Source organism: Anomalospiza imberbis, chromosome 1, assembly GCF_031753505.1.
Source record: "Anomalospiza imberbis isolate Cuckoo-Finch-1a 21T00152 chromosome 1, ASM3175350v1, whole genome shotgun sequence".
NCBI classification, from domain to species: Eukaryota; Metazoa; Chordata; class Aves; order Passeriformes; family Viduidae; genus Anomalospiza; species Anomalospiza imberbis.
In genome coordinates, this window is record NC_089681.1 from 85,415,377 (window position 1) to 85,439,338 (window position 23,962).

Below are 23,962 nucleotides of genomic sequence, written 5' to 3' on the forward strand. Positions count from 1 at the left end.
TGAACCACAACACTGAGTATAAAACTAGGTATTTAAAATAGAAACAATTCAGAATAAAGTCAATGCTGGTGTCTTGCTAACTAGTAGAATGTCTTTTTCTGTTTTCTGAAGGAATACAAAGCCAATCCTGCAACTTTTACTTGTGTGGAAAATGCATACTCAGGCAAACTAACAGTTGTTTAGAGTGGGTACTTATTTTTTCCCAAACAATTTTAAGATATAGTCAAAAAATTGTTTGTTTTCTCACGTGTGAAACCTGTACGTAATGTTTAGGCCAGAAGAAGTTACAAAGGTGTACATGTAGTGGATACACTTTATAAGAATATGTAAAAGAAGCATACGTTGATTCATGGATCTGAAAATGGTTATCTGAACAAATCCTCATATACTCTGCGTGGGGCTCCTGATGTTCCTTGACATACTTCCCTGTTCATTTCCTAGGTTTAAATAGCTGTCCCCAGCTGTTGTACATTAGCAGATCTTCACTGCTAGTCTAAAAAATTGGCTGAAACTGTTCTTTAAATTTAGAATTTGTTCTGAGTTTAATTTAGGCAATGTTTACTACTATAACTTCTCTTTCTCTGGAGAGAGGCTCAGGCAGTGAAGTAAAAACATTTAACAGATATAGTAACTCGTATGTAGCTGTAAGAAAACTGAACTTGAGGAATTAAAAAGAATTATTCTTGACAGAACATTAAAGTAAGGATATTATGTTAAATAAGCAAAACTATGCAGATTAATCCAAAAATCTGAATATGTGATGATATTATTAGGTGTATTTTAAATAATTATTTAACTTAATTGAAAAACTTACTTAAAATATGATACATCCAATAAAGTCTGAACTCTCTATAACTTACCAAGGTACAGGAAACAGCAGAAAAATATAAAATACTATGTATTTTTCTACCATAGAACCTACATCGCTGAATGAGTTGTGGGCAGGTAAATTTAGGTACCTAATCCATTCTTAGCAGTAGTGGCAAACCTTTTCTAGATGCACATCTTCCAGCTTATTCCGCTGTCAATAGAGTAACATACTAAAAGCTTGGAAAACATTTTTCATTGCAAATCAAAGTATTATATATTCTTATCTAAATAAAAGAATAGATATGAGTTCAGATATTTTACTTCCAAAATCTTGAAGCATAGATGCAAATCCAAGTTTAGCTCCCTGCTACCGATTATGTTCTTAAAATGTTTCATAATAAAATAATATTAATTAAAGAAAAAATCAAGTATTTATGTGCATAACCTATTTTTAGTTAAATAATACTAAAATAAACAATCAGAAATGTAAGCTTCATGCATTGTAGCAAAATTTTAGTTTATATCCTTTTAAAAATAAAATATAAATAAAACTCTGAGTTTCCTTAATTCTTTAAGGAATTAAGGACTAAAAATGATGCATTTCCTGCCTGAATAAAAAAGCAGTTAAATCTTTTCGCACCTTTAACATCACACTGTGTTGTCCTATTTAGGAAAACCTGCCAACTATGCTTAAAAGATGGTATTTATCATTTTGATTATACAATACCAACCATCAAAAGTGGGCCTTTCCTTAAAATATAGGATGCAGCTGCTGCTAAAATGTAAGATTCAAGCCAGCAGAAAATCTTGATGGAAACCAGGATTACATCTGTAGTGGTCTTAGATTGGTTGTTTGTGTAGGTTTGTTTTTTTTTTTTTTAATTCCAGTGAATCTATTCTGCTGCTCCCATGTCTCTGAATTTATTCCTTCTTATTAAAACACCTATCTGGTGCAGCAGGAAAGGGTATACCTGTAAAGAAGAACTGAACAAAATGAATCATAAAGGATTTGTTCCCAAAATGTAATGAAAGAGAAACAAAACTGGATCTCAAATCTTAGGAAGCTGCAGATGTGGTTGAAGAGGAGTAGAAAGATTATTGAACTGAACCAGAGAAGCAGCTCTCGCTAAATTGATTTGATTCATTCCCATTGTGTTTGTGTGTCCTGGGGACTTAAAAGGAGTAGGAAAGAAGGTGGGAACAAAATTGAGTTAAAGTAAATTTGATTAGTGGCTGGATGAAGAAAAGGATAGAGTGGGAAAAGTAAATTTAAAAAGCAGGTTGAGCAAGAGCTAGCTGAACTTTGTTCTAGCCCATTTGCAGTACCTGAACTCTACTTCATTTTCTCGTTTAAAGTTGGATTTCTATTTGGTGTGGTTTAGTTTATTTCTAATTCTCTGTCTGCAGTTGTTAGGTTAAGGGGTGTGTTTTTTCTGATAACCAACACTAAAAAAAGCCCACCAAACTCAATTCGAATTTAACTGAAAAAGCAAATGTGGTGTTAACTACTCATCAAAGTGTAGGATGACTCATGAGTCAGGAGACTCTTGGACTGAGAATGTCCTCAATTACAGGGAGCTGGACCCAGGTATCCAAACAATAGAGGATGGAGCTGAGTGGCTTCCAGGCGCTTTTCAATTGCAGCTTTTAGTCTGAGCAGAATGGGGACTTTTTGGGGTTTCCCTTTTGACCCATCCCAAGCTCCAGTTTCCTGCCTTGTATGAGTGCGGCTGTGAAGTCATGAAGCACTTCGGAGAGCTGGTGAGTTTTATATCATTTTTAAGAAGTATGCGAGTTTGGGGGGGGATAAAAAATTCCTGGGTTCTTCCTCTGAGAACAGATGAACTCCAGTGCTACTCCTAAGGGAAGGGTCTGGGACACCCTCGGGGTGGGAGGAGTAGGACTGTGAAATAGTTTACTTGTCAGGAAACTTCCCTTATAGGAGAACCAGAGAAATAGTGATGGGGTGCGGTGAAATGACCTCCTTTAAGGCTTTGACATGATTTGCTGAATCGGGAGGAATATTGCAACACTTAAAAATGTATTTAATATTCTATGGGCTCAGTTAGTAGGGGGCAGCTGATTGTGGGAAGGGAGGAGAAATGTAGGAAAGATAAAACCAGACCGAAAGACATATTGAACAGTGGGATAAAATGTTCCAAAGGTATTTGCACAAGAACAGTTGTAATTGATCACTGAGTGCTGCCGTGTCTCAAGAGTCATAAGCATTGTGAAATGACATCAAGGAGAAGGGAGAAATTACAATTCCAGGGAAGAGCTGTCTTCAGTGGGAACTATATCTGATGCCTGCAAAGGCCATCAAAACCAACAAGGTCTTTGAGCTGCACCCATCTATCCTTTTTGAAGACATTTTCTCTGTTTTGGTTTCATCTTCTAGTTACTGGCAAAGTTTTTCGTTTTAAAGTAAAACAAAAAAACTTTGTGATGCCTATTAGCAGGCAGAAAGAAATAATTAAAGGAAAATAACCCAGTTATTCCTCATAATGACTAGCTTTCCACTGATTAAAGTAATTAAAGTGATTTTTCAGGAGCTGTAATATTCTTATAATTGATACAAGTGGTGTGAAAAAGTAACAGTGAAATTATGACGGCCTGTTTTAGTTATTGTTTATAATTTACCTGCAACACAACAGCTTAGTGATAAGCATCTTTAGACCTTCTTTCTGTTCTATCAGCCCTAAATGAAAAAGCTAAAATTAATGTTTTGTTGGCATAAGTTAGCACAGGTGCCACTTTTCCTGCACCTGGTTGCTCCTTCCTGCCCCTCTGCATGACAGAGATTTTGATCAATAGTGATGCAACACGATACTAGAAAAAAAGTTAAGTTTAAAATATTATTTTGTTTGTTGTGACATTTTAAACCCGGATCTTCTTCCCCAGTTAATTTGTTGTGTAGGTGAAAAACCCTGTGCTTATGTTGGGGGATGGTCTAAAGAGCACCAGCACCCATTTCAAAACCAAAATTTTATTAGATACCATTATCTCAGTTATCCTGGTACTTTTAACATATTATTATGAAAGTGTTGGGGGGGGAGGGTTGTCTTTTAATTCAGAAGGCAAGGCTTTTGCCTTGCCACAGGTCTCTGGCATTGGTATCCCAGGTATGTGATTGCCTGAATATCACCTTGTGTTAGGGTATGACTGAATTCCATTGAGGGTGTGAAGTGCTGAGACTGGGTGGAACACCTCACTTTTGGGGTTGGGTAATCTAGATCTGTGTGGTGGCTTTCTGCTCCTAAAAGTGTTGTGTTTTCAGGTCCTCTGCTTTGCCTGATAGAAAGCTAATTAAGCTTCAAACATCAGGGTCCTCATGAAAGCATTTCTATGAAGAGCTAGCTGATAGAATTTTCAATTCTATTAGCCCCCTGGAAATTCTGACAAACACGAGTTGGTTTTTTTGAAGGGTTTGGGAGGAACCATAGAGGTCAGTTTGGGGCATTTTTCTGGAAGTCAGTTGAAATTAACTTCTTAACAGTAGAAATTCTCATCTTTTTTCGGCAATGTTGACATTGAGCTGACTTGTGATCCTTCGACCTGCATTTGCCTCTGTGGCATATCATCTTCAAGGTGCTGTTGTTTAGGAACCTTAATGAGGAGTTACTTCTCCCAGAATGTGCAGAGTTTTGTCTCTTTTGTGCTTCCTGGATGGGCAGGTGGGGATTATTGCCTTCATAATGTGAGGAAATGCATAATTTTCTGAGGAAGGACTTGTGATTTTATGAAGAGTGGAGGCTTTAAGAGCTCCAAAGAGAGGCCATCATGTCAACTTTTCTGGGAAAAGGAAGTTAAATTCGTTTTGAATTACATGAGGGCAGAGTGCATTAAGTTGCTCTAAGTGTCATGTTGAGATGTTATAACTTGTATCAAAGAATGAAAAAATGTCTTATGATTTTATTGATCAGAGAAAATAAAATTTGCAGAAGAATTGAAATTCCTCGTGGTAAAGTTGATTTAATGAAAACAGACTCACTGATAAGAAAACATTTCATTTAAAAAATTCCTGAAACAATTACATTTAATAACTAGTTGTCTTTATGTTGCCTACAGTTTCCAGTCTGCCTTTGTAACTCAGATTCTGAAATGTCACTGGTCTGAATGAAACCAAAAATAAGGGCTACTACTCCAGTTCAAGCACTTGAATAATCTGCTGGTGGCTTCAGCTTTTCCATAAAGCTTCTTTACCCTACTGCCAGTGAAGTGTTAATCCTTATCTTTATACTTCTTAAAAATGCCAAGTAGCTTTTGATATAAGAAATGCTCTACTGGACTAGCCCAAAAATCCACCTAGGTAGTAATGAACGGATAAAGAATAATAAGACAGCACAGAGTGAATCTTCCTTTGGCATACCCTTCTTGTCACTGGGGAGCAGTAATTTAAGAGCTTCCTGAGTTATGGTCTGCACTTAGTGTTTGCTAATCTATAATGGATCCGAAGATCCTGAACTTGTCTAGTCGCTCCACTATGCAGTGAGACAATAAATTCTGCAACTTGGCTGTGTTTTCAAATTTTTCTTTTCTGCTAAGTATTTCCTGCTTGTTGTTGTTCTGGGAAGTATAAGAAACATATCCCATTCATTGTCCTGTTCATCATATCATACACCTCTTAACTGAAGAGTCAGTCTGTTTTGGTTTTCCTTCTTTGGAAACTGATTGTTCTTGCGACTTCAGATCATCTGTTCTCAAAGTTGGAAAGACAGTTGCATGTGTGATGTGGATCGTATTTGAGTTTACACCATGCAGTTCTTGAGAAATTGAGGCAAACTTCAAAAGTTTCTTTATTGTATTTTGGGGTTTTCCAAGTTGGAAAAAGGTCTGATCCCTAGAGTTCAACATTTTCATATTTGTGATGAGTGGTTTAAACAAGATGAACCCCGTGGCAAACAGGTAGTACAAAAAAAAAAGTTCATTATGTTTCTTTGAGGAGAAGATGAGGGAACTAAAATAAGTTTGGACAAAACATAAGAGAAAAGCACACTCAGAAGGCTACTGGGCCTCATAAAGATGTGTTTAGAGGCTTTGAGATGTTGAACTTGTTTTGGCAGAGGATTCAGTTTTACACACAGGGTAGTGTAGTTCATCTTTCCATTCCTTGCAAGTGTCAGAAGTTTCAAAAAGAAGCCCCTCAGAGCATCCTCTGTTCTAGGAAGTTAGAGTGTAAAGTTGTCATGTCTGTCCAGTCCCACTGGTATAAAACATAGGCATTTCCATCCTGTAGACATGTAAATTTTAAATACTGTCAGCAGAACTTTAATTTCAGTTGTCAGTTTAGCAAAGTCTTGAAGATTTTCTCTTTAATTCTGGATGTCACCACTTTCATTCTTCAGAACTAGCTCCAAATTCTTTGATAATCACAGCACTTTAATGTGGGAAGCTCTAAAGGTGTAAGAGAGAAACTAGCATGACATGCAGCAGTGATTTTGGGTGTAAGGAGGCAGATTGAAACAGTAACTTTATGGCTGGAGGTAGAAGAAAGCTTAGACTGCTTCTAATACACACATTACTCAGCAAAAGGACTGTTGCTCTCAAAATGTTAAGCTAAAAAAAAAAGAAAAGGCAAAATAAAGGTACTTTAGGAGTCGTTGGTCTGCAACAGTGTATCTCTTTCATATCCTGTGAACAGGACTGGTGTACAGGAGAAAAAGCAGCCCGTTTTAAGTTTAGGTGCTGGTAGCAGGATGTCTCTAAGGTACATACCAATGCATACAGAGTCCTTTACAGAAATAAACCATTTTCCCCCGTATTTCTTTTTCAAAGTGACACTGAGTGTTTATGTATAGTGGAAACTGAAATGAAACTTCACATCCATCAGTAGCATTAGAATGAAAGAGTTGTCTGTTTCACTTCGCTTTTTCCTGCCTTCTGTGAGATGTCACAGACTTGTGGAACTGTCACAAGAATAATTTATTTCAGAAATTGGCATCTGACTATCTCAATTTAAAAGAAAATTTAAAAGCTTGGCTTACATGCTTTTCTAGTTTGGAAGCAGTTATGGATTGTTTTTCTTTGTGAAACAGAACTCTGAAGTTTCCACTTTGGCCCTTGAATAATTATTTCTAAATGTGAGATGGCAAGTTGAAATAACATTGTGTCTATAGACCAAAAATAAAACCTTCTACTTAACCCTTCTTATGCTTATGGCAAAAACTCATGTAAGATCCTTGCAATTTTTTGTTTATTTGTTTTCTGAATTGTAGTGGTTTCATTTTTACTTATTCTCTGCTTTAGTTGTTAGAAAGCAAGGCTTATTTAAACATGCAGTAGTCAGCATAATGAATACATAGAAGAAGAAATAAAGTCCTAATCCTTTGTTTTAACACCACATTGTACTTGGTTACTGTGAAAAGATTAATATCCTAAAACAAACAATTAATGATTTTGGGTAGAAAAGTTTTCGAAGGTGAATGACTTTTCAAAACTCTGATATCCTCATGTAATTGAAGATATTTTGAAAACAAGGAGTAAAAGACAAACATGCAGGCAACAAATTAAGAGGTTTTAATTTATATATTCCCAGTACTTTAAAAATGTAATTAATTAGTCTTTAAGAATTCTTGATTGTGCATTTAATTATATATGATACTTATATACAATTTGTAATTATTTTCATGCATATAAACTCAGTATTCAGTCTTTAAAACAATCTCCAAAAATAATTAATTCCTTCAGATAATTCCCTCACCTTTGGGATTTTTTTCAGGTTAAGGCTCCTGGGGTTAAATTTCCTTTCTCTTAAACCCATATATACTATGCTGCTATGGAACTGCATCAATTTTTGCCATAATTCCACATTGTATTATTCCAGAAAAAAACTTATCACTTCTGTATCTCCACTTCCTTTTTTCTCTGCTCTGTCTCACTTGCATCACATAAGGGGATGATTACACAGTAAAACAGCTGAAAGCCAAAACAATTTGGATGTGTTTAACTTTAGGGAGATTCATTCACCAGTTTAATTTGTAACATTGCTACTTTTTGGAAAAGGAAAGAGTCCGCTGTGTTCCTCACAGTAACAGAGCCAGGTTGTTCCGGATTCAACAGAATATGAAACAAAGATGTTTGTTTTCATGGATTATAATTATGAAAATTAGGAAGGTGGGCTTTTTAAAGACCTTGTCTTTTCAGGGGAAAAATCCCTAAATAAATATTACATTCCCACAGAAACTATGTTTGTACATTACTACAAGGCTTAAAAGAAAGAAAAAATGAAGAGAAAAACACTTTTTAAAGAAAAATGTTGAAAGGGCTATTAAAGGGTATTTAACTTCACCTTACTTAACACTTAACTGTTTTATTTGAGCTAAAAATATATAAATATATTTCCCATTGATGGCATGACTAATCTCAGTATTATAAAAAGCATAGCTTTAAAATGAAAATCTGAATTAGTCATTGATATATGTAGAATCATAGAATCGTTTCCTTTCAGAGGAACCTTAAAGATCATTTAGTTCTAACCCTGTAACTGTGGGGTTTCCTTCCTTCCTTTCACTAGACCAGGCTGCTCAATGCCCTATCCAGCCTGGTCATGAGCCAGGGACAGGAGATCTGCAACTTCTCTAGGCAACTTGTTTCATTGCCTCACCACCCTCATAGTAAAGAATTTCTTCTGTATATCTAACCCAAATTTCTCTTCTTGCAGTTTGTACCCATTACTCCTTGTCCTGTCTACAGTTCCTGATGCAGAGTTCCTCTCCGGCTTCCCTGTAGGGCCTTGTCAGATACTGGGTGGCTGCTACAATATCTCCATGCAGCCCTCTCTTCTCCAGGCTTAACTCTCCTCAATCAAGATTTTGAAGAACCTAGAGGGAAAGCCATATGAAGAGTGGCTGAGGCCACTTGGTCTGTTCATCCTAGAGGAGAGGAAACTGAGGCATGATCTCACAGCAGTCTACAGCTTCTTTACAAGGGGAAGAGAAGGGGCAGACACTGATCGCTTCCCTGTGATGCCCAGTGACAGGAAGGGCCTGGAGTTCTCTCAGGGGAGGTTTAGGTTGGATATTACAAAAATTTTCTTCACCCAGAGGGTGTTTGGGCACTGGAACAGGCTCACCTAGGAAGTGGTCACAGCCCCAAGCCTGGCAGAGTTCAAGAAGCATACTGACAGTGCTCTCAGGCACATGGTATGAGCCTTGGGGTTGGTGCTGTGCACAGCCAGGAATTGGAGTTGATCACCCTTCCAGCTAAGGATATTCTATGATAACCTCCTCAGCCTGTTCTCGACCTTCTCTAGTCCTCTTATCAACTTTATGGCCTTCCTCTGAACTTGTTCCAACAGTTCCATCTCCTTATATTGAGGGCCCCAGTACTGTATGCAGTGTTCCAGGCAGTGTCTCATGAGAGAAGCATGGAGTGGAAGAATCACCTCCATCAACCTTTTAGCCAGTCTCCTTTGGATGCAGCCCAGGGCACTACTTTCCTTCTGGGCTGTGACCACACACTGCCGGCTCATGCTGAGTTTTTTGTCAGCCCCCCACCAAGTTCTTCTCCTCAGAGCTGCTCCCAATCACTTCTCTGCTTGACCTGTGGGTGTTCCTGGGGTTGCCTTGACCCATGTGTAGGACCTGGGCCTTTGTTAAACCTCATGAGGTTTGCACAGGCCCAGCTCTCCAGCCTGTCCAGTCCCTCTGGATGCCATCCCTTCCTCTTCTGCTTGCTGATCGCCCCTCACAGCTAGGTGTCATCAGCAAATTTGTTGAAGGTGCCCTTGGTTGCACTGCTCATGTCACTGACAAAGGTACTGACCAGCATTGGCCCCAGGACCGACCCCTCAGGGACACCACTTGTCGCTGGTCTTCTCATGGACATCGGGCCATTGAGAAACTCTTTGCATGTGGCCATCTTGCCAATGCTTTACCCACTGAATGGTCTGTCCATATATCTATATGGATATATATATATAGTCTCTCAGTATATCCATATCTTGGTGACTGATTAATAATTATAAAAATAGCAAGGAAAAATCAGAAATTTTGGGTTACTCAAGTAGCAAGGTGTGGAAGATGCAATCTCATGAGCTGCATGATGAAGTACAGTAGTTTGGACACAGTTTTCAGGAAATTTGCTTACACACACATTAGTGCTTTGGATTGCATCTGAGTTTGTGCATTTGTTTTAGAGATTAAATTCTGTTCTCTGTACCACTCCTGTAACAATATGAATTAATTTAGTTTAATTTTTATAACTATAGAGATAAGATGAAATCCTGTGCTGAGTATACTGTGGTGCTAAAGTATTGAAAATGCTATCCAAAATGATTACAGAAGACCTCTTATATACAAACAAGTTTTTTAAAGTTATTCTTTAAAATATATTCAAGTTAATCACTAGTTATTTTGAATTTGAGGACTTCTTTATGCAAAGAAACCGACTGGCATTGCTTGTGTAGGAAAAAGGTTTTGTGAGGCAGTAGCTGTTTCTGAAGGGTGGCTCCCCACTGGTGACACTGGCCTGTGATGACTGTTTCTCAGTGCAGGCAACTGTAAATAATGTTTATTTGGCAATGAGAAGATAATGCTATATAAATTCTCACATTCTCTTTGTGGTATTACTTTGGATATCAGGTTTTTTTGGGTGGAGAAAGAGCAATATGGCTAGGGTGTTATATATGAAAAACAGCTCTTAAGTAAAAAAGTGTTCATGATCACAGTGCATATTTAAACTGACTTTAGATATGAAAAGACATAGTGGAGGGGAAGATAGATGCCAGTATATTACATGCCTAAGTCTTGATTCTCCATGCACACCTCAAGTTTGTGAATTTGTCTATTTTATAGAGAAGGAGGTGAGACAGTTGTTTATTCTCTACACTATAGAAATAATTTTAGATTTATCAGTGAAATAACTAAGACAAAAAGACAAGTTTGGGTCTAAATTGAAACACCTTCTATATAATAAAACCTGTTTTTTGTGAACAGTTGTACTATGAACAGCTGCTTAGCTTGATGTGAACATGATGATTTTTAATTTTTTTTTAATAAGTGTTATTTTGCAGTTTGTTTTGCAAATTACTTCAGTGTTGAATCTGGAGAAATGAGTAAGGGTGTAATACACCATTACCATATAAAATTATGAGGAAAATAATCCTCAAGGCATATTTTGGAGAGCAAACTGCAATGTGGGATTAGGAGAAGCATTGCAAATAGCAATATCAGATTCACACAGGGACACAGGGAAAGGAATAAAAAGCAACCAAATGTGAAGGAGACAGCATGAGAGATGATTTTATTGTTTTCCAAAGAACAAAAGAAGTCCAGCAGGTGGGTAAGGATACACCAAAAGCCAATATAGTATCCATATGTGGAGGAAAATACGGAACAATATGTTCTTCCTCTTCAAAAAGCAGGTGATGGTTTGTTTACCATATTTTTTAGTTATAATAGAAAGTTGGCAGATTATTTTATATGACATCTGTGCAGAGGGAAAGACTGGAATGGAGACAGAGAATGGCATTTGTGCTTATAGAAGTGACTCTTGATTGCTTTGCTCTTGAGGAGGGACTTCAGCAAGTTGTAGTGCTGTATCATTTCTGCCTAAGTGGAGACTTCAGTTGTGGCCCTTTTTTAGGAAGAAGCTCTGACTTTAAAGAGCACTGGCAAAATCTGCAGTACAAATAGTTCAGGTTGCTGTAGTATCTATGCTGTGACCTTAAAGGGCATAATTTTTGCATGTTCTATCAAGAGTTCAATGGCTACTTCATGCTACTGCCACTGTTGAAGTGAAGCTTTCTGGAGAAAAATGATGTTCAAGAAGAAGTAGTTTGAGTAAAAAATAACCTTTTAAAATATTTTATTACCCAGTTCTAGGAAACTACATGTGTTTTTCCTTATCCTACTGCATTCCAGATTACAGGAAATTGAAGATGCGTACAGAGAAGGTTTTTATATGTATATTGCTTCAGAAATCCATGTTAACCATGTAATAGAGAAGTTGCTGCTACCCAGCTTTTTTTAAAAAAATCAGAATTATTGAAAGATGAATTTAATTACCTCAACAGAAGCTGCTATTAAAGAAGCTGACATTTTCCAAGCCTAAAACACTTTGCTGCTTCTGCTTTATTCTCCTTGCCAAAGCATGAGGGATTTTGAAATGGGAGGTGTTTTATTGACCAACATCAGAGTAATCAGATTAATACCTAGAGTCTGTTACTTTAGTATGCATAGGTGAACTTATGGTGGATAGGTTCAGTAAGTAACAAGAGTTCAAGACAGTGCATATTTTCAAAAGACAACAAATACCAATCTTAGTCATCAATCCCTTTGATTCAGGAGTTTTAATATCAGTGTAATGTGTTAGGTTGAGTAATTAGTAATTTGATGTTAAAATGTATCTAAGCATTAGATGCATTTCAGGAAAATGGTAATTATTGGGAATGTATCTTCATGTAAATTACACCAGCAGGAGGTATATGTGTGTTAAAACCAGTGATGCAGTGTAGAGTGGTTTTATTTCTGATTGACATATTTGAAGAATAAAGCTTAGGAAGTTACAAATACTGGTGAAACAAGAAAGTCATTTGAATACATACTGTACTGCAGAACTTATACTACTCATGTGCAATGTGCAGACCTAGTAAAAAGCTAATTATGTATGAAGATCATGAACATATTTGTATGTACTCTGAGTCTTCTCCTTTTGTTGCTGTTAGGAAAGTGCACAGTGGACAAACACTGTAGAACCTGTTCTTCCAAATAAACTTTAAAACCTTGAAATTTGGAAGAATCTTTGCCAAGCACAGTTACCAGCAATCCCACAGCTCTATTTGTACCCCACAACCTGGTTACAAAAGCAAATGGGAGAGTGTAGTTACGGAAGCTGCAGTGATATTAAATAAGAAATTAGTTTAGGTTCAAACTAAAGATGGAGAGACTTGAGACCCAAAACAGATAAATACCTTTTTCCATCGGAAAAAAAATAGTTCATATGCTAATAAATCTCTTAAAGAAATAGAATGTCACAACTAAGAGGCAGCTGTGCAAGCACTGAGGCTGCTTAATTAGGGGAAGGTTCTATATCGCTAGCTTTTCTAGATCAACTGTTGAGAGAAGTCCTGTTGCAGGCACAGTGACCAGGGACATACATTCCTCTAAGACATGTTGGCATTGAGGTAAGGAATATAGAAAGAGCCAGCAAATAATATTGTTCTTAACTATGATCTAGAATTTTTTAGCATCTTCGTATTTGAAAACAAAAATTCAGTCATGGTCTTGTATCCAGGAGCTTTATTTCTTATGGAAATTAGCTTTTGATGCAAGAGTGAGAGGAGCCAGGTAGGAGGTTCTAAGTATGTATTGTGCCTTCTTGGAAGAAACAATTCTGGAGAAAGTTATTGCTACTATATTTAGAACTAGCATCCCAGGAGTAAAAAGGAAGAAGAGACTGCTACTGAATAAGCTTCTAAGAGCTGAGGTCTGTGTCCCTTCTTACTGAGGTTTGGTCAGCTCTACAGTAGCAGACTTGTCACTGATGCTTCTGTAAGCAGTAGGCTGCTGAAAAGCCTTGTTTGGTGTTGGTAGATGAAACTGTTGTAGAATTAAATGAAATTTGATAAATTGACTACAGCATACCAAGTTCACTCTTCAACTGTCCTATGATTTTCTTTTTTCTGCTCCTCTTTCTTGTTAAAATTCCCATTTCTGAAGTTTGCTTAGTTGTGACAAGGTGTTCTCTAATATTTGGAGTGCAGTTTTGCTGTGACCTGCTCTCTCCTTAAGACACTCTTTTTAGATAAAATATTTTGAATATTTTTCAGTCGTTTGTACTTGAGCACTGTTGAAGGTCCAGTTTCTCCTGTTTTGAAAGCAAGTCTGTAGTCCTGATGCTTAATATTGACAAAGTCTTTATTATTCATGCTGAAGGACAAAGTGACAATATTTCTATTGACCTTATCCTTTAAGTAAATAGTTTTCAAGCTGTTGAAGCTGTGAGGTAGCATTAGATTATTTCTACATTTTCACAAATTATCACACCCAAAATATGGGCATCTTTAAGATGAAATTTTTTCCTTTCACGTTGCCAGAGTTGCCGATAATAAGTATGCATTTCAGTTTTCCCTGTTTTTTTTATTTAGCAAGACATTGGTAGCACCAAGCTTTGTACCTTCGCCTTTTCTACTGCAGTAGAGAGGTATATGCAAGAGAGTTTGGCAAGTGCTGACAGAATATTTACCTCTGGAAAAAAAATATCCAGGATTTGCCTTCTGACATGTAGTTTTTACAAATGAATTGAAGCTGGGAAGAATTTCCTTTGGTGTTCTAAATGTGGGTGATGCTGAAATCTTCTAGAAATGATAAAAATTATAGTAACTTAATAAACATAGTAATACTTATGTAATAGCTTTGACTGCCAAAAATGTGTATCCTAAATCCAATGCTAGTGGTTTTTAATAGTTTCTTCTGATTAGGACCTTTTCCATTTAAGATGGTATGCCTATTTGATGCTACTTGTTCTTATTTCTAAAGCAGAAAAACAGTGCGTGTTTGATAAGAATCCGTTGTTGCAGGTGTTTGTTTATATTATGTTTGTACAGATATAAACAGCTTTGCATGGGTTTTCATTCTGCTTTTGTGCAAAGTAGAAAGTGTATGTCTGTCTTACCTTGGTGTAAATAAAAGGTTAGAACTGTTGTGAACAGTGAGTTGATCAAATGAGATTAAGATTTTCTAACCATTCTTGCAATAGCTAGGTGACTATAATTAGGGTAAAGCAGTTGATGAATTCTGCAGTAGGCTGTAACTTGCAAGTGTTGTAACCATTTCTCTGTAAATTATATCTGGAAAGATCTGTGATGCTGGCAGTTTAGCATCAATCATCAGTGGTGACTTGTGAGGAAGTAAGTCTCAGGCAAACTGTTTATCCAGGGAGATAATTCTCTAAAGCAAAATTGTCACAGGTCCTCCGTCCACACCTGTTTCCCTGACGTCCTGTACGGAAAAGGCTTCTTACAAAGATGTGCTTTCTGATTGTGATCTGCACTTTTGAATATGTCATAAAGGAGTTGCACATAGAGAGATTAGTTTGTTTAATGTAGGTACAAGGTATAAAACTTCCTGAAATACTTTTTCAAGAGATGTCTGTTCAGCCAGGCATGGCATGCACCATAGCTGTGATGCCCTGGAATCACTGGCATTGATGAGAATGCAGTAATTAAACTATTTTGTCTATTGTCTTTGCTAAGACCATGAAAGGATGTAAAACTTAAAGCTGATGATAAATAATTAGCTTCACTGGGACAATTGTAATTTTATAGGCAACTTGGTTAGAAATAGATATAGAGGGTGAATTAAAATATGACTCATAACCCACAGGCCACTATATTAATTGAATGTTTCAGATAGCCTCAAAGTTAGCTCTTGTATGACTTGTGTCCAGGAATTCTAAAGGAATGGATGGCCTTTGATTTAAATAGATCTTGGGAAAAAGAGAAATCTTATTATTTGTTTTAACACAGCTGTTAAATTTTTGAAAGGAGGGTTGAGCTATGCAGTTCTTTTTATTGCACTGCTAGCATGAAGGACCACAGGAAATGCATTAGTTCCTTATGGGACTCCTGCTCATAGACATGAATGTGTTCCAACTTCACTGCACACACTGCTGCCTCCTTTGGAGGTTGGGTGTGGCTGTGGGTTATGAAGTGATGATCCTGTATGAACTCATCCTGCTGGTACCGACTGCCTGAATGAAGACAGTCGACTTGGCGGACTCTGTATTGTCAGGCCTTGGGCCAGATCAGGTATCATCCCTCATTGCAGAGCTGTCACAAAAGCAACACAAAAGCTGCATCATCTGCTGAAGCTAATTGGACAGAAAGGCAATAATCTGCTCACATCTGATCCACATTTATTTTGTACAGCTCTGGCTTCCAGAGCAATATATATGTAAGACAGCCCTCAGCATGGCCAGTCCTGTACTTACAGACACTCTGGCCAGTCATGCCGTAAGGATGCAGCAGCTCAGTTTACAGCAATTCATCGGCTGTTAATCCAATCAGTCTGTTCTGCTAATCAAATCAGTCAGCTCCGCAGCATGTGGCTGCGGCTATGTGTGCTCTCCCAGGCTCGCATCAATGGAGCAGCATGGAGCTGCAGTGAAGGTGAACTCTTGGATTTATATGATATCCTAGTGTAATTTCTTCATGATGCTATTTGAACTTAAGCCATACAATATTGGTTTTTTACATTCTTTTCGATACAGATTTTGATATCTTATGTGTCTGTGTTAAGCTGTTTTTCAAATTTCCCTGCTGGTGCTAACTGCAGTGAGCAATACTCTGACTTGGCCTTAAGTCATCCTATGGGAAATTATGTATTTTCTAATAAAATATGTACATACAGGATTTTAGTTCACATTTCACCAACCTTCAGGTATGTTTTGACATCCTCATCAAATATATTTTTGAATAACCGTTTTCCCAAAACTACTTTAAGCAAAACATGGCACTTAATGATTTTTGTGTGCTGCTGTTTATTGGTTGATTTTTATTTTTTTTAATGTAGAATGCATTTATTTTATTTACAGTAAGAAGTATTTGAATACTGTTTATCGTTGACTTCTGCAAGATTTTAATAAATGGAAGATACAACCACTTGTAAGATACAACCAATTGCTGATTGCTTATGGGGGATAATTTATGTCCCATTGGTGTATGAATTAGTTTCCAATTTAAGAAAGGGTGACTGTTCACTTGTAGTGCATACATATGTCATGTAAGACTTGCATTTATTCCAGCTTTCTGTCTCTGACTTGGGGAATATCTCCAGTAGTAATTTGGCTCAAGTGGAGAAAATAAGTAGAGTGAAGCAGTAGGTGCTGTGGCCCCCACCTCTACATATTCTACTGTGCATCACTTTTATTTTCAACTAGATTTAATGGTACCTCTCAGGATCAAATATCCATGCCACTACATGTATTGAAACTGTTCAGAGGTGATCCACTTGCTTGGATCTGTGTGCCCCCTTAGGGGTTGAAGCGTGACAGATGCATTGGTACATTTCCATTTCCAGTTTATATTTCTCCATAAAGAATCCACATCCTATATACCAAAACTGGTCTTTAAATAAAACCATACCACAGTAAGCAGGAACAGTGCAGAGGAGAGAATGATTTGCTTCCAAATTGCACCACTGCTCTGAACAAAAACAGTAATGTAAACATGGCCTTTAGCTAACAGAACAAGGCCTTCTCCTATATTTTACAGACAACAGGTAGAGTATGAAGTCCAATAGATTCTATTTTGTAAACTTTAAACTAACTTAGCCTGACATGAGTGTGAGGACAGAAAGGAACATGATGGGAATGTACAATGGATTTATTATAAACAAGGCAATACTCATTGAATATTTACCTGCCCACATGTGTTTATTTTGTTCTTTCTGTTTTTGTTGCCTTCCTTCCCCACAACAGATGTACCTTTAATTTCTTCAAATGTTCAAATATATATATATTTATATACATATATATATACACACACATGTACAATGACTGAGAGCATGCTTTATATCCAGTTTACAAGTGTGCCCTAATTATAATGCTTTAGATTGAGAATATTCTTTTGAATGTCATGCTTACTTTTATTGACCTGAACTAAGGAGCTTTTGTCAAGGATTAAGAATGCATGTCCTTTTCCTGACAATGAGGTTACTGGACCAGTCCAGCCTATAGGTGTTTGTTGTCCTTTGCTGAAAGTTGCGGTCCTCTTAGATGTGTCAGAAAATACCGCATATGTGGCTGCTCTCCAAACCAGTTATTTCAGGATGCCTGCATTAACTCAGGTATTCTTAATATCTAAACCAGGTCACTTTGACAGAACTACTTTAGGGAATAATTACAGAAGTTGTGCTGACAGATGGGGAGGAGCTGTTGTCTTTGAGCACAGGACAGGGAGGAGTTGCAGTGTTGTCATTTTCACCTGGTGCAGCTATGGCTAGACAGCACTTTAGCCTGCAACCATGTATTACTTTTGTTTGTTTGTTTGTTTGTTTTTGGGAATTTTTTTTGAGTGTAAATTCCGTATAATTTGGTAATAAAAGCAATTAAAATCATCAGGGAGGGAGATCAAGCTCGAACCAATGTTACCACATTCATGGAAGGAAGGGAGATTTCCCATTTTACAGATGTGAAATCTCATGCATAGTTGTGGTGGGTGGGATTATAATTTTTGCGTTTCAGTGTTGGATTATACCTCTGAGCAGCTCATTGTTTTCCTCTCAGTTCTTCTGCTGCCTGAGTTTTTGAGTGTCATTGATCAGTACCCCCCAGGTGGGGAAAGTCATAACTTAGCATGCTAAAATAAACTAGGAGATGTTTCTTTTTTGCCACCCAGGTAGTTTGCCTGATAACTTTCCCTCATACCCGTTTTATCTTTTTTTATGTTATTTTGTCTTTTGTTGTGATTCTTCTACAATACTTAAAAACTAACCATTAATGGCAAATCTTGCTGCACAGAACATTTTAATCTCTTAAAAATAAGTACTACCCCATGGTATGGGACAGAGCATGGGACACTGTAAAAATGGTAGTTGTCACAACGTACTAGTCAGCATTTCTAGTGTGATTATGGCAAAGGATGTATCTTGCTCCCAGCTCTGGGTGAGAAACACTTATGTAGCTGTTATCATTAGCAAAAGTATTGAGTCAAAATATTCCTGAGCACTTTTTCAAGTGCATCTAGGGGAGTCAGACTAACCAAACTGAGTCAATGCAAAAAAAGAAGTCCCTCACTAAAGCTCTGAAGCTGCATGATAAATTGTGTATCACAGGTTAATTGTTGTAATTTTTGTGCTGTAAATAAAATAAAAGATGTATTCAAGAAAAAAAATGAAGGGTTACGAAAAAAATCCTTTTAATCAAAAAAGAGCAATGAAAATGTTTTGTTGCAGGCTTGGACAATGCAGCTAAATATAACTGTTTTCTTTATGCATTTCTGCTTGCTCCATAAATCATCAGTTTAAGAATGGATTTTTGTGTCTTGTGTTTCAGAGTATATCTATTATCTCTGCAAGGTATCTGGTTTTTTGGATGACAGGGATGGCTTCCTACTTGAAAAGGGCATGTCCTTAATGGGTGGCCTTTCAGTAAAGAAAGACAGTGGTAGAACTTTGTGCTCAGTAATTGATGCTGTTCATTAGAAAGATTTTGTACTAGAGAATAAAAATACCTTGGTAGTAGTAGAGATCTTCCTCTGAGAATCGTGCTCTTGAAGTCCATTTTAGAAGGTCAAGATAGGCAGAGAAGAATAAGCAAGACTAGCAGTAACTGCTTTTTTGACAAGATAGGAAATTTGATTCATGATTTTGTTCCTAGTTTTTAATTTAATATTTCTGACTTAATATTTGGAGGTCTTTTTACTCAGTCTCTACTAAGAAAAAATTGAAGTCATGTTTCTCCACCGTATCTTTCTTAAACTCTTGGAGCTGCATTTTCTTTTAAGTTGTCTTTAAGTAGTTTTGTGGAAAAACAAGTTTCATTTTTCTAGGTGCATGGTTTTTTAATCCCAGTAACTACTAGAAAGGTAAATAATCAGAGTAAAAATAGCTTTAATGTATTTTAAGATTTTAAATAAAATTTGGACAATTTATATTGCATGTCTCTCTATAGAATGCACTGAACTGATTAACAGGACAAAGGTGGAGCTTGTTTGTATTTGATTCTTATTTTTGTGGTGTTGATTTGGTTGGGTTTTTTAAGACCTATGCAGACAGAGCTGAGCAACATCCTGATGACACAGTACAACACCTGCAGGGTATCACATGCAGTTGTAGGGTATGTCCTTATATTGCTGCTGAGATTATAATAATAGTAATCATTTAACCTTACTGTTGAAAACCAGAGAGTACATTATGATAGCATGCCACATGTAAAATTGAGATACACTCTTAAGAAAATCTGTTGTCAGCAGTCATGTGATTTGGTAATGCATCATATGCCATATATGTACATTGTTTATAAGTGCACCACACGTCCTTGTATTTTCCTCCCATCCTTCTAAACTGTTCTGTAGACATTCCATTGGGTTAATGCCACGCCCATAAATGTCACTCTTTCTTCAGAGGTTCTTCTAGGTAGGTGTGATCTTGGCTTCTGTGCATGTTTTTTTTCATGAAGGGCTGGGAGTTAAATTAATAAATAACAGTCCCAAACACCTGCCTTTTTTTTAATTACTAAAAGGAAGAGAGAGCTGAGTAAGAAAGCTGTATCAGTCCCATAACTGAAATGAAGTGGGATGGAGGATTTACCAGAATAATCATGCTGGGTAGAAAAAATGAAATAAAAAGGGGAAACCCTAAGACCAGCTTTGCACTTATATCTTTTTCAGTAAAAGAATTCCCTTTCCACAGGATTAGCATGATTGGCATAAGTTTTAGTCTGAGGCATGAGCCTCTGTCCCTGCAGCTGCTGCTGTCTTCTGCTGACTGCCCTGCCTGCTTTACCCCAGTGCCTGAATTCCTCCAGCCCATGGGTTCCACATGCAGTTGAAGAATGTGCATGCTTAATACTTGTGACATAAATATCATCTCTGTTTGCAGATAAGTGAGGCATGGTAATTTTTTCAAGTATGTGTATCAAAGGCTCTGGCAAAAACAAATTCTCTTTTTCCACAAGAAGTCTCTAAAAAAATTGTCCAAGTTTGCCTCAGTTCCTAAGCTGTTCCATCTTGTCTCTGGTAGCTAAAGGTTAGCTCACTGTAAGTAAGAGATTCTCACATATGCCTTATGCTAAGCAAGCAAATTATTCAAACAATATCAAATTGATAAGTTTGGTAAAGTAAACACCCTCTATTTATACAGCATATTTAAACATGATTTTTATATTGAGAGAGCGAAATCATGTCCACATGGAAGTTGGTGCAAGAGCTTCTCTGAGGCCAGTGCTGTCAGTTTTAATATGTCATATTCAGATTCTCGTGCATGCAAAATACTTAGTGAAGAACAATTTTGGCATTCTAGAGCGTGTTTTTGAGATAAAAGTAATAATCTAAACTTTAAAGCGAGGCATTTCCAGTCAGCAGTGAAAGACTCTAGTACTATAGAACTACAGTACCGATTACAAAACTACAAGACTATTTTATAATCTGTCTACACTTAACAAATTATTTACATGCAGATCACTCTCTTGAGTTGTATGTCTCCCATAAATAATGCTTATTTTTGCTTTTTAACAGGTAGAGAGAATTGTTGACAAGAGGAAAAACAAGAAGGGAAAAACAGAGTATTTGGTGAGATGGAAAGGATATGACAGCGAAGATGATACTTGGGAGCCAGAACAGCACCTTGTCAATTGTGAGGAATATATACATGAATTTAACAGACGCCACAATGAAAAGCAGAAAGAAAGCACATTAACCAGGACAAACAGGACCTCTCCAAATAATGCCAGAAAACAAATTTCTAGGTCTACCAATAGTTCTTTTTCAAAGACATCTTCTAAATCTTTAGTTATGACTAAAGAACACGAGTCAAAAAATAGTCAACTTTTTTCTGCCACACAGAAGTTCCGGAAAAACAATTCACCATCGCTTTCTGGACGTAAAAATATGGACCTTGCAAAATCAGGTATTAAAATCCTCGTGCCCAAAAGTCCAATTAAGAGCCGGACAACAGTTGATGGCTTCCAGAATGAAAGCCCAGATAAAATGGACCATATAGAGCAAGATCAAGATGACTCTGTAGCACCAGAAGTAGCAGCAGAAAAACCTGTGGGAGCTTTGTTAGGACCTGGTGCAGAGCGTGCTAGGATGGGGAGCCGACCAAGGATACATCCATTAGTGCCACAATTGCCAGTGCCAGTAACAGCCACAATTCCATCAGCATTAACAATAAATGGAAAAGGTATGTGTACAAGTCATCATTTTGGTGGTGATTTTTCATTTGACTGGGGTTTTTTTTGCAGTTGAGATGCAGACAAATTACCCACTCTGTTTCAGCCATGCTAAATCAAGTCTGGAGAACTTCACTTTATTTTACATAACTATATAACTACAAAGCCATTTCGAATTTTACAAGCTTTTGGTTTCCTTACAGAAATTTATTGGTATTTGTGTTTTCAAAATCATCATAAGATACACCTGTGTTTGCCTTGACATTGTATGGTACACATATTGAGTGTGCTGTTTCCAGATCTTAACATCATTGCTTTGAGTTTATTTAAATAGGTCAAATTTGGTATGAATATTAGAAACATTAATTATGGGAAAAGATGAATGGTGTGAGCAACGATTCTTCAGAACAGTATCTATTTTGTTTTAAATATTGCCTGGAGAAAAAACCTGTGAGAGTGATGTTGCATAAAAAACAAAGTTAATAAGCTTTGTTTCTGTGAAAATTTGATCCAGTTGGGGAAATACATATGCCTTCTGCCTGGATTGAAATTTGTTTTCCTTATATTTTATCAATATTTTGTTGTTTATACCTTATTTGATATTGAGTACTTATTTAGTGATGTCTGGCTTGCTAATATCTCAGTAGGTCACAGTTAATTCAGTTTGTACTGCAAAATTTGTGACACCAAAGTAACCCAAACTGCTCTTCTAGGAGGGAGCTGTTTGTCCCACATCCAGCTGAGACCCTTGTTTAAGATTTCTTGGTCCTTACTGTTGTGCCCCAAATCTTTGTTCTTCCCTGACAGACTCGACTGTGTGGTCACAAGTGCTCTCATAAGCATGCTTTTGAGGCTAAATTTCCAAGTCTTAATTTTCAAGTAAAGACTGAGCCCTCAAATAAAATGCAGCAAGTCAAATGTGCAGGTGTGCTATTGATGACGGCTTGCTGGAAAAATTGTCTGGAATTTTTCAAGGACTGGGCCAGCCAAAAAACACACTTAGAGACACTATATAGGGAAAAAACGTGCTAAAGACTTTGGGAGAGTTTGTGTTGGGTACCCCACTGTTGCTTGCATTGAGATTTTCCAAAAGAATAGCTGCAGCTGGAGAGGTTGAGAAGCGATGGACAAGGGAGGAGTGTGTTCCTGAAGCTGCCGTGTCAGGTCATGGACCAACCCATTTTGCTGCAGATGAACTAGGTAACCATGGCAATGCACACACAGATGCCAGGAATATCTCTTGCTTTGCATGGGCTGAAGAAGGAATGCAAATCTCAGAGGATGTAAACAAAACTGAAGGGGGAGATGCAAGAGATGCCAGGATGAGAGTTCTCTGAGTAGGTGAGGTAGAGGAGTGTGTTTTCACATGGGATGGTTTTATGATAGTTAATAGGCGTTCTGGAGTATGGCGGGGTTCCTAGTGAAGTGATTGATAAGTTCTGCCTTTGGCGTCCTGGTTTTTTTCCTCATGGCATCCAGGAAAAATACCTGGGGTACCTTTTTGGGTAGATCAGATTAAATCATTCCCACCAACCTCTCACTTTGTAATAGTGGTATGGCAAGAGCCCAGTTACAGGGCATCAGATGGAAGCAGAAAGGCCTGCAGAGGAAAGGGAGTGACACAGATTTCACTGCTGTGTAAAAATTTCCTCAACTACCACGACTTCCTTCAACTCTTCCAGACATTTGTCTGGGCAGCTAACAAGGAAAGCTGTTGACGGGCTCTAGGGATGATGACAATACAAGAGTTTTCTCACACTTACGTGTTCACGAGATCCTAAAGGTGTAGATCAAAAAAGGAGAGCCAAGGAGATAGTCACAATACGTGGTTGATGAAATATACACAATATGTTCCACCTTCTGTCTGCTGCTGGAGGCATATCAGTGCATTAAATGAGGCTTTCCCTGTCTACCCTGATACACCACTGCCAATCCCCAAGCTGAGCTGTGCATATCTGCTGGGAAATGGATGCTAAATATCCATATTTATTGGGGTTTTATTTTATTCACCTGCAGCACTTTTGGAGGTAACCTTCCAATCATGCAGTATTTCTGTGATTATAAAACTTGGGAAAAAAGTTGCAAAAGAAAAATACTTTGCACTTATATCTGACATCAGTCTCTCTTCCTAACTTTTCAGGATTTCTTTGATGTATCTTCCTCATGGAAGCCCAGGCTACAACTCAGCCATTATGCATGGCCTGAGTGGATTTATTTAGGGAGAAGCAAAGAGAGACAGCCTTGTCTTCTAGAGTTCTCCTGGCCTTGGAGCTTCCTGAGCTGACACATTTGCTGCCTTTTCACTCCTTGAAGATGCATT

The 23,962-nt window shown here is 37.4% G+C and overlaps 1 protein-coding gene across 4 annotated transcripts in view; it reads left to right on the forward strand.

The window, feature by feature from the left end:
* The window catches only part of CDYL (chromodomain Y like), a 103,589-nt gene that overhangs the window by 24,130 nt on the left and 55,497 nt on the right, over positions 1–23,962 (forward strand). For 3 of the 4 annotated variants that reach the window (XM_068198678.1, XM_068198668.1, XM_068198675.1), the window contains exon 2: positions 20,987–21,653. The exons of the other annotated variant lie outside the window; for it this stretch is intronic. In XM_068198678.1, the coding sequence (XP_068054779.1) occupies positions 20,987–21,653 (667 nt within the window). The remainder of the gene's footprint in view (positions 1–20,986; positions 21,654–23,962) is intronic. 4 annotated transcript variants of the gene reach the window in all.